This window comes from Talpa europaea (assembly GCF_964194135.1).
Source record: "Talpa europaea genome assembly, chromosome: 10".
Lineage (NCBI taxonomy): Eukaryota > Metazoa > Chordata > Mammalia > Eulipotyphla > Talpidae > Talpa > Talpa europaea.
In genome coordinates this window covers 25,903,138-25,917,187 of record NC_140077.1, presented here as the reverse complement: position 1 = coordinate 25,917,187, position 14,050 = coordinate 25,903,138, and the positions used below count along the sequence as shown (strand labels likewise).

The following is a 14,050-nucleotide window of genomic DNA, read 5'->3' as shown; positions in this document are numbered from 1 at the left end:
GAGGGGAGGGATTGGGGTCAAAATAAGGGGGTTGCAATTGTATGGGGAATATAAAAATAGAATTTATTTTTAAAAAAAAACATAATCACTGAATAAATTGTGATAAACAGCATCAATAGACCAACAGTTTTGCTGATTACTCACTAAGTTAGTCACAATCAGTTGTATCAATGAAGAAAAAAAAAATTCTGTAAACTTTCTTTTGTTATGTGTAGTACTGAAGTGTCTGCATGTTTAGTTTAGTGGCCAGTTAATGATTGGAAACAGAATTCCTTAAAAAACCTGAAACCAAACGGGTCTCCACTGTTTTCTGAGGGATTATGTGTGTATTAATTGGGGCATGCCTTCAAGCATTTGAAAGCTGCTTTCGCCTTTACTTCTTACTTGCTGCACAAACCTTCAAGGTCAGCCATGTAGGAGGATATAGAGTCTTCTCAGACCTTTCCTGACCATGTGTACAGCCCTATACACTTCCAGAAATATGTCAGTTTTTCAAATCTCATTTCACAGATTTCCTTTCAAGATTTTTGGTTAGCCTAACATCTGTTATCACTGCTATCTAGCATCTTGGTCATCGGCACTGCTAAACAGTTGCCTCTAATAGTTTTCAATAAATGACTCCACGGAAAAGGCTTCTTGCACTGGACAAGTCCCAATTTAGTCAAATAAAGACATCCTGCAAGTTCTTCCAGGGTCACCAGAAAGACCGGAAAATGAAAATTGTCTGGGAATATAGTTTTGAAGGTGCGCCAACTGATCCTTTGATGGCTGACGCATCGCTGGCTTTTACTATAGCTGTGGGATGATGATTTTTTTTTTTTAAGAGGCATGTTTATTTATTTATTTATTTGTTTGTTTGTTTTGTTTATACATGCACTGGGTACAGTCAGAAGCGCGGGAGGGTGAGAGAATTCACCAGAGCCAGAGCGGGGAGCAGAGCAGGCAGAAGAACCGAAGTACACTGCTGAGGGGAGCAGCGGGCAGCAGGAGAGGTCTGCGCGCCATGTGGGACCCTCCTCTGGTGGCCGGGGAGCAGCCGGGGATCGAACCGGCACCGCAGAGGCCGCGGGCAGCTTCGCAACCCAGCTCTCAACCGCTGCGCCACCGGGGAGGCCCAGTGGGATGATGATTTTTAAGGGTACTGCAGATCTTGAGCTGGGGTGAGAAGATAGAAATAGGGCACATTAAAATCCATACAGTTGGAGTAAGATCTCCCATTAAAAAAAGTTAATAGGGAGGAAAAGCGGCAGGTCCCAGTGAGAACTGGGACACGGAAGATAAACGGACGACTCCAGCAAACTGCCCAAAGAAGAAAGTTGCCATAAAAGAGGACGAGAAGGGAGGGAAGCGCAGAACCCTGCTCCCCTCCCCCGCCCACAGAGGCGGCACTCTCCGACCGGCAGAGAGGAGGAAAACAACAAACCAAAACGGCCAACAAGAAAAACGGACGCAGCAAGTGGGACTGTGAGTGGAAAGGAACTATTTCAGCCACCACACCCCGTGAACGGGAGCTGAGGCGAACCCTGCAGGATCCGCCGCGGAGGTGAGCTCCAGGCGCCATTAAAGAGAGCCCCGCCCCCCAGGAGGAGACCAGCACCAGCACACAGCCCCGGCCGCCCAGTAAGCTTGCGCTAAAGCGGCGCTCGGATTGCAGCTGCCCAGGTCCCCGCGCCTGCGACCTAGGCTTGCAGGGAGACAGCGGAGGCCCTCCCTGAGTGAGCAGGAACAAGGCGCCCAGGCAGGGAAGCGGGATTCAAAAGGCGCCATTCCCGCGCCACTGATCTGGGCTACAGACCACGTCCTGGAACTGAGGGCTTTGGAACTGAGACCCGGATGGAGGCCCTCCCTGAGTGAGCAGGAACAAGGCGCCCAGGCAGGGGAGCGGGATTCAAAAGGCGCCATTCCCGCGCCACTGATCTGGGCTACAGCCCGCGTCCTGGAACTGAGGGCTTTGGAACTGAGACCCGGGGCACGAAATTAGGGGCGTGGGTTCCCCACGACGGTGGGGCACAAGGCAGACACAGCACCCCAAAGCCGTTGAGGTGTACCCTACCATCCCCGCTCTACTCCCTGTCCCACGGGGTGGAAAATCAGCTCCCCAAGGGCTCTAGGAGAGATCTCTGGCGCCACCTAGCGACTTGAAGCCAGCAGAGGCTCCTGAAGGAGCTAGTGGCCAGCTGGGGAGTTAGCCCACACCGGGCCCCTTCCGAACAGGTAGTCTGAGCCCACAGGGAGAGCGAGCACCCACAGCCGGGGCAGACCAGGCGCGCAGAAGAGTGTGCCTGAGACCAGACGCGCAGGGAGTGTGTCCCACATCACCATTTTAGAACAGGGACATTTCTTCAGTAAAGACTACCTGCAGAAGGCTTCCTCAGGAGCCAGAGGTGAGCGGGGGAAGTTCGCCCACGCCAGATCCCCTCTGCAGTCCAAGCTCAGAGGGGAGCAGGAACCCACCGCCGGGGCAGACCAGGCGCACAGGGGAGTGTGTCCACACATCGGCATTTTAGAACAGGGACCTTTCTCCAGTAAAGGCTGCTTGAAACTGACAGATGACTCCTGGAAGAACCAGAGGGGAACAGAGAAGCCCACCCAAGATGCCGGCCAGTCCCAACAACACAGTGTCCCAACGCATACGGCAAATTAGAAAACAGACAGTAGGGAGGAGAAGAACCACACGCAACCTAGCAACTCTCCAGAGAAAAAGCACACCACAAAAAGAAAGCCAGCCCCCAGATTGCAACGACAATAACTTGGAAGAATTTCTGAGCCTTCCAGTAAGAGAATTTAAAATTGCCGTGATTAAAAAACTGACAGAAGTCATAAAGGAAAACAATGATAAGGGAAAAATAATCAATGATCAGAAGAATGCAATTGAGTCCCTAGAGAGGGAAAACAATGGTCAGAAGAAAGAAATTGAGTCCCTAAAGAGGGAAGTAAAAGAAATGCAGGAGATCAAAGAATTAATGGAAGAACTAAAGAATTCTGGGAAAAGCAATGAAAGCAGAATAGATGAAATGGAAGAACGAATAAGTAATCTTGAAGACAAAGAAATAAAAAGAACCAAAACAGAAAAGGAAAGAGAAGTACGAAGGAAAAAGAACGAAGAAAGACTTCGGGAACTATCTGACTCCATGAGGAAAGGAAATATAAGAGTTATAGGAATACCAGAAGGAGAGGAGAGAGATGTAGGAACAGAGAAAATATTCAAAGAGATAATTGAAGAGAACTTCCCAAATGTGAAGAAGGAGCTGAAAATTGATATACAAGAAGCAAGAAGAACACCAAACTTCCACGACGAAAGGAAAAATACAGCAAGACACATAATAGTAAAGCTCCCAAGAATCCAGGACAAGGAAAAAATAATGAAGCTGGCAAGAGGGAAGAAACAGATAACATTCAAAGGAAAACCAATCAGGCTGACATCAGACTTTTCCGAAGAAACACTACGGGCAAGGAGAGAGTGGAGGGACATAGTCAACAGACTCCAAGAAAACAGATGCCAACCAAGAATACTCTATCCCGCAAAGCTCTCCTTCCTCTTTGAAGAAAGAATATGGACCTTCCCAGACAAACAGAAACTCCGGAATTTCATTGCAACTAAACCCCCACTCCAAAAAATACTACAAGGAGTCCTAAAGCCAGAACCTCAGAGCGACGAATAACAATGAAAGAAGGCAAAAAAAAAAAAAGTTATTAAAAGAATAAATAAATAAAATCAAAGGAAAGACAAACACAATGGCAAATACAGATGTTAACATATCAATATTAACTCTAAATGTAAATGGACTAAACTCTTCAATAAAAAGACACAGAGTTGCAGCCTGGATTAAGAAACAAAACCCAACCTTTTGCTGTCTCCAGGAAACACATTTAGCTACAAAAGATAAAAATAGGCTCAAAGTTAAAGGATGGAAAACAATCCTACAAGCAAATGGACCAAAAAAGAAAGCAGGAACAGCTATGCTTATATCAGATAAAACAGATTTCAAACTCAAAAAGATAAAAAGAGACCCCAATGGTCACTACATTATGATCAAGGGGACAATACTTCAAGAAGAAATAACACTCATTAACATATACTCACCAAACGAAGGAGCACCAAAATATATCAGACAACTGTTGTCCTCTCTGAAAACAGACATTGGAGAAAACACATACGTAGTGGGAGACTTCAACACACCACTATCAACAATGGATAGATCAACAAGACAAAAAATAAGTAAAGAAACCAAAGCTCTAAATAAAGACCTAGAGCAATTGGGCTTAACAGACATCTATAGAACACTAAACCCCAAAAAAACGGAGTACACATTTTTCTCAAGCGCACACGGATCATTCTCCAGGATCGATCACATACTGGGGCACAAAACAAACATCAACAGATACACCAAGATTGAAATCATATCAACCATCTTTTCTGACCATGAAGGCATCAAACTAGAAATAAACCATAAAAAGAAGGCAAGGAACTTTCCTACCTCATGGAGATTAAAAACCACACTACTGGAAGACCATTGGACTAATGAGGAGATCAAAGAAGAAATTAAAAAATTTTTTGAATTGAACGACAAGGAGGACACCAATATCCTAAATGTATGGGATGCAGCAAAAGCAGTAATAAGAGGAAAATATATAGCAATAGAAGCTCACATCAACAAACAAGAAAGAACGCAAAGAAACAACCTAATCTCGAAGCTCAAAGATCTAGAAAAAGAACAACAAAAAAACCCCAAAACCAGTAGAAGAAAAGAAATAATAAAAACCAAAGCAGAAATAAATGAAATTGAAACTAAAAAAACAATCCAAAAGATCAATGAAACCAAGAGCTGGTTCTTTGAAAAAATCAATAAAATAGACAAACCCCTAGCCAGGCTCACAAAGGAAAAAAGGGAGAAAGCACAAATAAACAGGATCATCAATGAAAGAGGAGAAATCACAACGGACACAGCAGAAATCAAAAGAATAATCAGTAACTACTATGAACAGTTATATGGAAACAAGTTTAACAATCTAGAGGAGATGGACAAATTCCTACAACTCTACAATCACCCAAAGCTAGATAAAGAAGAAATAGAACACCTAAACAGACCAATTACAATTAGCGAAATTGAAATGGTAATCAAAAACCTCCCCAAAAACAAAAGCCCAGGACCTGATGGATTTACAAATGAATTCTACCAAACATTCAGAGACGAATTAGTGCCTGTCCTTCACAAACTCTTCCAAAAAATTGAGAAGGAAGGGACAATACCAAACACGTTTTATGAAGCCAACATTACACTAATACCAAAACCAAACAAGGACAACACAAAAAAGGAAAACTACAGGCCAATCTCCCTAATGAACACTGATGCAAAAATCCTCAATAAAATTTTAGCTATCAGAATCCAACAATGTATCCATAAGATAATTCACCACGACCAAGTTGGATTCATTCCAGGGGCACAAGGATGGTTTAACATCCGAAAATCAATCAACGTTTCCAACACATCAACAAAAAGAAATATAAAAACCATATGATAATATCAATAGATGCTGAGAAAGCTTTCGACAAAGTGCAACACCCATTCATGATAAAAGCCCTTGAAATTCTGGGGATACAAGGAACATACCTCAACATCATAAAGGCCATCTATGACAAGCCAACAGCCAGTATCATTCTCAATGGTGAAAAGCTGAAAGCAATTCCATTAAGATCTGGAACAAGACAAGGATGTCCACTCTCACCATTGCTTTTCAATATAATATTGGAAGTCCTAGCCAGGGCAATAAAACAAGAGAAAGACATCCAAGGAATCCAAATAGGAAAAGAAGAAGTCAAACTATCACTATTTGCAGACGATATGATATTATACATAGAGAACCCCAAAAACTCCACAGAAAAGCTAATTCAACTCATCAGTCAGTTCAGTAAAGTGGCAGGATACAAAATCAACACGCAAAAGTCAGTAGCCTTCCTATACACAAACAATAAATCTGAAGAAGAAGAAATCAAAAAGACCATCCCTTTTGTTATTGAAACAAAAAAAATCAAATATTTGGGAATAAATCTAACAAAAGAGGTAAAGGACCTATACAAAGAAAACTATAAAACACTGTTAAAAGAAATAGAAGAAGACACAAAGAAATGGAGAGACATCCCCTGCTCATGGATTGGAAGAATAAACATTATTAAAATGGCCATCCTTCCAAAAGCAATATACAGATTCAATGCTATTCCAATCAAAATTTCAATGTCATTCTTCAAAGAAATAGAACAATTATTGATGAAATTCATATGGAATCACCAAAACCCCGAATAGCCAAAGCTCTCCTGAAAAAAAAAGAAGGGAATGGAGGCATCAGACTCCCAGACTTCAAACTATACTACAAAGCCATAATCATCAAAACTGCATGGTATTGGAACAAGAACAGACATACAGACCAATGGAATCGAATAGAAAATCCAGAAATAAACCCACAGATTTATGGTCAACTAATCTTTGACAAAGGAGCAAAGAATATGCATTGGAGCAAAGAAAGTTTGTTCAATAAATGGTGCTGGGAAAACTGGGTCGCTACATGCAAAAGAATGAAGCTTGACCACTACCTCACACCATACACAAAAATCAACTCAAAATGGATTAAAGAACTAGACATAAGACCTGAAACCATAAAATATATAGAAGGAAATATAGGCGAAACACTACGTGATTTGCACATCAAAGACATCTTTACAGACACATCACCCAAAGCAGTGATAGTGAAGGCAAAGATATACAGCTGGGACTACATCAAATTAAAGAGCTTTTGCACAGCAAAAGAGACAATAACAAAAACAAAGAGAAACCCCACCAACTGGGAGAACATTTTTGCACCCAACACTAATGATAAAGGACTGATCACAAAAATCTGCAAAGAGCTGATGAGACTCAACAACAACAAAGAAAATAATCCAGTCAAAAAATGGGCAGAAGAGCTTAAAAGAAACTTCTCTGAAGAGGAAATGCAAATGGCCAACAGGCATATGAAAAAATGTTCAACATCACTTGTAATCAGGGAAATGCAAATCAAAACTACCATGAGATACCATCTTACACCAGTGAGAATGGCACATATTAAAAAAACTAGCAACAACAAATGTTGGCCAGGGTGTGGAGAAAAAGGAACTCTTCTGCACTGTTGGTGGGAGTGCAAACTGGTCCAACCACTGTGGAAAGCTGTGTGGAGATTTCTGGACCTACTAAACATAGAGCTTCCATATGATCCAGCAATTCCACTCCTAGGTATTTACCCAAAGGACACAGAAACATCAATTCCAAAGAACACCTGCACCCCTATGTTTATAGCAGCACTGTTTACAATAGCTAAGCTTTGGAAACAACCCAAATGCCCAAAAATAGATGACTGGATCAAGAAGATGTGGTACATATATACCATGGAATATTACTCAGCATTCAAAAAAGATAAACACATGCAATTTGCTGCAACATGGATGGCGCTGGAAGGGATCATGCTCAGCGAAATAAGCCAAAAAGAAAAAGAAAAATACCGGATGGTCTCACTCATAGCAGGAATCTAGAAAACTTAAATAAGGGACCAGGAAAATGAATAACTATAAGAAAGTGAAAATCAAAATCAACAAAAAACTATGAACCAGAGACACTTTTAGGGGGGCGGGGGCGGGAGGGGAGGGATTGGGGTCAGAATGGGGGGCTGCAATTGTATGGGGAATATAACAATAAAATTTATAAAAAAAAAAATCCATACAGTTGATTTTTTTTTTTTTAAACAAGGTTTTGTTCTTTTTCTTGAATAAAGTCGCCTGGATTGTTGTAAGTTTTTAGTTAATTTCTAGAGTGCTGGAAAAGTAAATTTTGATTTTTGCAGGCTATCTTGTTGCTTTTGTGAAGGAAAAAATGTTTGGAGATTCTTATTCTATTTTTGCTCCTCTCATTTCTTCTCATCATTTCGTTTTCCTCTATCTCTCTATCTCTTTATGTCTTCGGCCAAAAACTCCAACAACTATTCCATTTCTTCTGTGATAGGCCAGCCTGATTTCCCTTGGTGAGTTAAATGAGGTTGGTCTTCTGCATTCTTGACAACTTCTATTTTTCCCTTTCTATTTCTTCTATAGGTTTTCTAGGAATGTGAGAACAATTCAGAATTAATAATACATATGTTATAATACCACATAAAGACAAAAAAAGATGATAGACTGAGGGAAAAAAGTGTTATCCAGTCAAACTCAAGTAAATAGGGTACTGCTAAGCCAAAAATCCAGCAGCTTTCTTGGACTTCGAATAAGTGATTAAAATATTAAACTAAAGAGAAATATACAGCAACATTTAAAATTTTAGTAAAACTTGTTTTTTTTTTGTCCCCTGCCAGGATGCTCGACATGCAGCAGAAGGAGAAATATATACCAAACTTAACCAAAAAATTGATGAATTTGTTCAGCTTGCTGATTATGATTGGACAATGTCTGAGCCAGATGGAAGAGCTAGTGGTTATTTAATGGATCTTATTAATTTTTTGAGAAGCATCTTTCAAGTATTTACTCATTTGCCTGTAAGTATAAACAATTTCAAAAAATTGTGTCAAAATTTTGCTTATTAAAGAGTATTTTAGAATTTAATTTTATATGTGGTTTGCTTGTTTAAAGCAATTCCCTCACTTGAGTATTTCCTTTTGCATTATTGTAAATCAGTTTGTAAAGAATCCAAACATAGCCACTTGCTTGAAGGTTTATTTTACTTTTTAATCAGAATAACAATTCTCTTCACATCGAAACTAAAACAAAACCCTGATATTGACAAAGTAGGTTTAAATAGAAATAAATCCTAAAAGGAGTAGTTTTCATAAAATTGAATATAATCAATTGCTTTTCCAATAAGAAAAGATGAAGACATTATTGGATATTTGTAGACCACATTGAAAACAAAGCAGGATCATTGTTCTATCCTGATACAGAACTATAGTACATTTGAATAATCTGTTGATGAAACATTAATTAAAAAATATATAGGAAAGTTTGGAGGCTAGTAGGTTGAAACATTGGATTCTTCAGATGAGGAACCAAAAAGATTATGGTGGTATGATCATGCTCTCATTAGGTATATTGAGAACTGAGAGAACTACTGTTACAGCATGAATGTCATAGTTTTTATGCAAATAAAATAGGACGGCATTTTGCTTGTCTTTTTTAAATCTCATGATAAAATATAACTGAACACAAAAATACAGTTTAATCTGATGCCTACCCAACTGCTTCTAATTGTCTCCCTTGTTTAAAATGAAAAGAAGAAAAAAGGTTATTTTCATCAGCTTTATTCTTTCTCCAAATTGTTGATTAGAACAGTTGAAGGAAAGTGTGTCTAAAAAATAGAAGAATTTCTGAAAAGAGATTGTCATAGTGAATCTGTTCCAGAGGACTCTTAGAAGTTTACACAGGGATATTATATTCCTAACTTCCTTTCTTGAGTTGAAAAGGGTACCTCAAGATGTATTTAATTTTGGTTTCAACTCATTTCTTTAGTATGCATTAAATGACTCTTTAATTTGAATTCTCTTTGTCAGTATAAATCTTCATTCTTAAGCCCAAAGCACTCTTCAGGCATAAGCATGGGCATGCATGCACTATCCACAGATAGACATTGTGTCTTTACATTGCACTGTCTGCTCCACCAGTTGGCTTGAGGTGAATGGTAGGAATATTGTGCATAAATGGCATAGAATTAAGAGAGGTTATAAGCTAGAAGTGTTTGGGGTAAATGTCTCACCTTAGAAAGCTCACATCTAGAGAGAAATCGGGCTTTCTAAAGGACATACTCTGCTGACATTGAAACAGACTCCTGGCCTAACTAGAACACTTGTTTGATCTGTTAGAATATTTTGGATCTTTATGTCATATGACATAAATTTTTCTATAAAGGAAATAAATTATTATATAGTATAGACCAACAAATTCAATATCAAAATACAAAAGAGAAAATTATCCTAACAGTATAATTTACTCAAGGGATGAACTAAAAGTGTAATTCCCAAGCAAAATAATTAAATTACTTACTATGGTAAATTTTAGGAAAACTTGATAATTATATTGCAACATAATATATAAATATATAAATTATTCTCAAAAATTCTGAAATTTGTATGAACTATTCAACTAAACTTAAGCAAAGAACTGAAGCAATATTGTTAAATGTATTATTTTCAAATGGTGCAAGTATTGAACAGTAGTGCAAATAATTGGACATAGAAGTAGATTGTGTAGGATAAAGGTGACTCATCTCCAACCTTAAAAAGTACCTCACTTTTAGTTTAAAAGCTCCCCTTTTAGTTTCATTGTACATTTAGTTTATATCAGTTCCTACCATTGCTGTAAGAGAACATTTTCTTGATTGAAGATTAGCATGACAAGTAGTTGCTGAACATACTGCTCAGTAAAAATTTCATTGGTTCCAGAAAAGTTATGATTCACTCAGTAGAATTTTTTTTCTGCTCTTAGGATATGAGAATAGAATTTAGTACATAGTAATACATTTGATAGAGAGCAAGAAAAGAACTTTGTTGTTTTCACTTTTCTACTATATTGTGGTAGTAATGTCCGTTTTAAATAACTCTTTTTTATCTGGGGTTGGATGAGTGAGAGGTTTGATATATTATTTATCTCACCTATTTCTCCTAAGAGCCAACCAGTACAAGCCTACATGGGAGATGAAAAAGTAAAGAGCTTCCTTGCTGACATGTTGAATTACCTGTTCATCTGTAGTTCCCTGTGCAGACAAGTCAGACTTTCTATTGGCCATAGGAATTAACAGCATTCTAACGTCAATATTCATAATAATGAAACAGGTGTTTTACCACTATCCAAAATGTTAAGCTACTCTGCCTAAAATATTATCGACCTCAAGGAAACTTGTCTGTTAGGACTCAGACTTAAGCCCAGTTATCTTTTATTCCCTTTGTGGACCAGAGTACTGAAGTGAGGAGCGCACAGGATGTGCTCTCTAGGGTTATGTTTGAATCTTGATTTACTGGCTATGAGACCTGGCAAGTTCCTTAACCTTTCTAAGCCTTTACTTTCTGCAAAATGGGCATTGACCATTTTTTCCTATAGAACAGTAGGATGAATTCATAGGATGAATTAAAATAGTATGTAAAAAGGTGTCTGGCAGGTGGTTGGCATAATGTAGGTGCTATTACTAAATGTTAATTTTTGGCTTTTCTGCGCCATCTTCTTCTGTTACAGTTTTAATTCCTTTAAAGGCCTAAATGTTAGTTTCATTTTCATGTCCTTGTTTTTTTGTTGTTGTATCTGTATAGGCCTACATTTTAAACTTGATAGTATTTAGCTTTGAATTGTATACTTTTGTATTATACAGCCATTTAAAATTTTTCTTTATAAATTGTGAAAGATTCTCATTATTTGAAATATTTTAACTTGAACATAGTGCTGAAAGTGGCTAGGGGGCAGATGCTAGTTAAGGCCAGTGAAATCTGATTAGCTTATGAAGTAAATATGATTTTATTCCAAAATTAATACTATTGGGATCTGCAGTATTATTATTTCAAATGTGTAAGTGACCCTTTTTGTTTCTAATAATTTTTATCCTCATGATTAGAAAACACAGCTATGTACAGATGAAAAATAAAATTCCCCATTAGCTTGTCAAAGGAAGACCACTTTGGCATGTATTCAAGTCATATTTTTCTATGCATTCATCACTCTTATTTTAAGCCCAATTATAAGCAATATTTGTTTTTTTAATAAGATTTTATATCAGCTAGAAAACTTAAAACCAGAACTATTTTTAAAAGCATTAAACATTCATTTACCATTTACATGTCCATAAGTAGAAGATGCTGAATAGCTTGAACATGTTCTTTAGTTATTCTTCCTGACTGCCACATGCAACTTAGAAGCATTTTACTGTGAACATACCATCTAAAGACTTAGCCCAAGTTTGCTTCTGGAAAGAAGTTTCCTTCCTTTATAAATGCTAATTCATATGTTTGTTTCAATAAAAATATTTTATTGACGTAGAATAACTAAGGGGTATATATATATATATATATTTAAGTGAGTTTTTAATTTCTTCATGTTCATTCAAAAAAGGCACCCAACTTATTCAAATGTTTATACAAGCAAATGGTTATCTTTTATAGTGTAAGTAAACGAAAGATCTTAGATGATCTGTTTGCTCATATTCCTTTCTAGGAACTTTTCATTCTTTTTTAGCTATAATCTTCTGTGTTATATTTGCTGTTACTCTATAGGTGTTAAATAAAAACCAATCTGGCTGCTTAGTGAACTTTAAATATCAAAACTATTTTCTTGCCAGAAAGATGTTTTCCTTTGCCTTTCAGATATACTTAATTTTTGATTTTCTGCACTAAACAGAAGTGGTGTGATAAAAATTAAATTTTTTTCAACCTTTCTAATAGATACATAGTATTACCTCATTATGGTTTTAATTTTGATTTTCCCAAAGTCTAATAATATTGACCATCTTTTCATGTGCTTACTTCACACCTGTGAATCGTAAGTGAAATATCTGTTGATCATAATTGGATTTTTTTCTTGCTGAATTTTGCGAAGTTTTTATATATTATTAGTTATCTGTCATATGTTTTCAAACGTTTCCCCCCCTCACCCCCCCAGTCTGTAGCTTGTCTTTGGTCTTTTCATCACTCTTAACAGGGCATTTAACAGAGCAAAAAAAAATTTTTTTGAAATAAATTTTAATTATTATTTTAATTTTGTGGTTACATTTTTAGTCCTCCATAAGTTCACAGAACAGAATTTTCAAGATGTTTTCTGTTTCTTGAATTAATCACTGCTATCCTTGAATAGGTTTTTTACTTCTTTATTTTGTTCATTCTCTTTTAACAAAGAAAGCCTGGAGAGACAAAGATGAGTTCTCTGTATACTGTCAATACCATATATTTTGCTGTACTTTTCCCTCTAGGTAGAAATCTAACTGGGAATTTCTTATATAATTTTTGGGACATTTTTCTGGATTCTTCATGTTAGAGTGTGGAGGTTTGGAGTTAGTCTTGAGATTATGGTCTTTTCTCTTCAGAGCTGATTTCACATGCAATCACATGGGCGAGTTTAGAATGGTCCTGTGTGTGATTTGTTGCTCTGCTGTCATTTTGATATTCTTATTATATGAGCAAGGGTGCCATTTTCATTTTGTACTGAGCTCCATAAATTATGTAGCTTTTCCTGCCTCTTTTTCCACAATCTCCACACCACGCTGGACTGAGGAGGGGTTTTACTTCCCGTCCTCTCTTCCTCTTTCTACCTACACCAGAACCTTCAGCTCTCAAAAAGTTCTTTACCTGTGTGCTCTACAGGCAGGGAGTCACTGGTACAGTTGTTTCAGAAATCTTCAGTTATTTCTCCTCCCACTTCACATTTCTATTTTCTTGTGCTTACCAACTATGACCTCTAAAGCACAGCTGCCTCCTAGTTCCACTGTAGTTCCTGGTACCATGTAGTGGCTTCCCTTCTCTCTTTCATCTGCTTTCTTTCTTCCAGAAAGCATCCCTGGATGATTCTTCCTCATACACTTTTCATTTTCTCGGTTAAATATTCTATTTCTTTTTGAAATTCTGTGCTTTTTGTTTCACTTTTATCAGGATGGATGGGGAGCAAACATTAGTTTAGTCTCACATCTTGATTCTGAATAACCTGTTTCCTTCTCTTGGAAATAAAATAAATGGATTAGATTATGTCTATGTTCCTTCTAGATGATGTTATGTTTCTAAGCATCACTATTTCAGATGTGAAATTCATGTTTGTGGGTAAATCTCTTTTTCTTAAAAAAAAAGCAGTGCTAAAATATTATGAAGTTTATTGCTGCCATGTGAAAAGTGAGATCTTTTAGAAAATTAAGCAATTATTTTAAAGCAATAAACCATTCTACATATTTTAGTATAGAGTTTCAGCATTGATTAATATGTCTTAAAATTAAGACCAGTGATCTGGTTTTTACTTTGACTTGTAAAATAATTTAATCTGCCATTTTTCCTTCAGTCATTTATTTTAAGCTTTATTAGC

The 14,050-nt window shown here is 37.5% G+C and overlaps 1 protein-coding gene across 1 annotated transcript in view; it reads left to right on the top strand.

The window, feature by feature from the left end:
- Positions 1-14,050, top strand: part of EXOC6 (exocyst complex component 6) — a gene marked incomplete at both ends in the record, with an annotated part of 175,824 nt that overhangs the window by 101,505 nt on the left and 60,269 nt on the right. Inside the window, one exon of the mRNA XM_084245652.1 lies at positions 8,371-8,550. Within this exon, the coding sequence (XP_084101778.1) occupies positions 8,371-8,550 (180 nt within the window). The remainder of the gene's footprint in view (positions 1-8,370; positions 8,551-14,050) is intronic.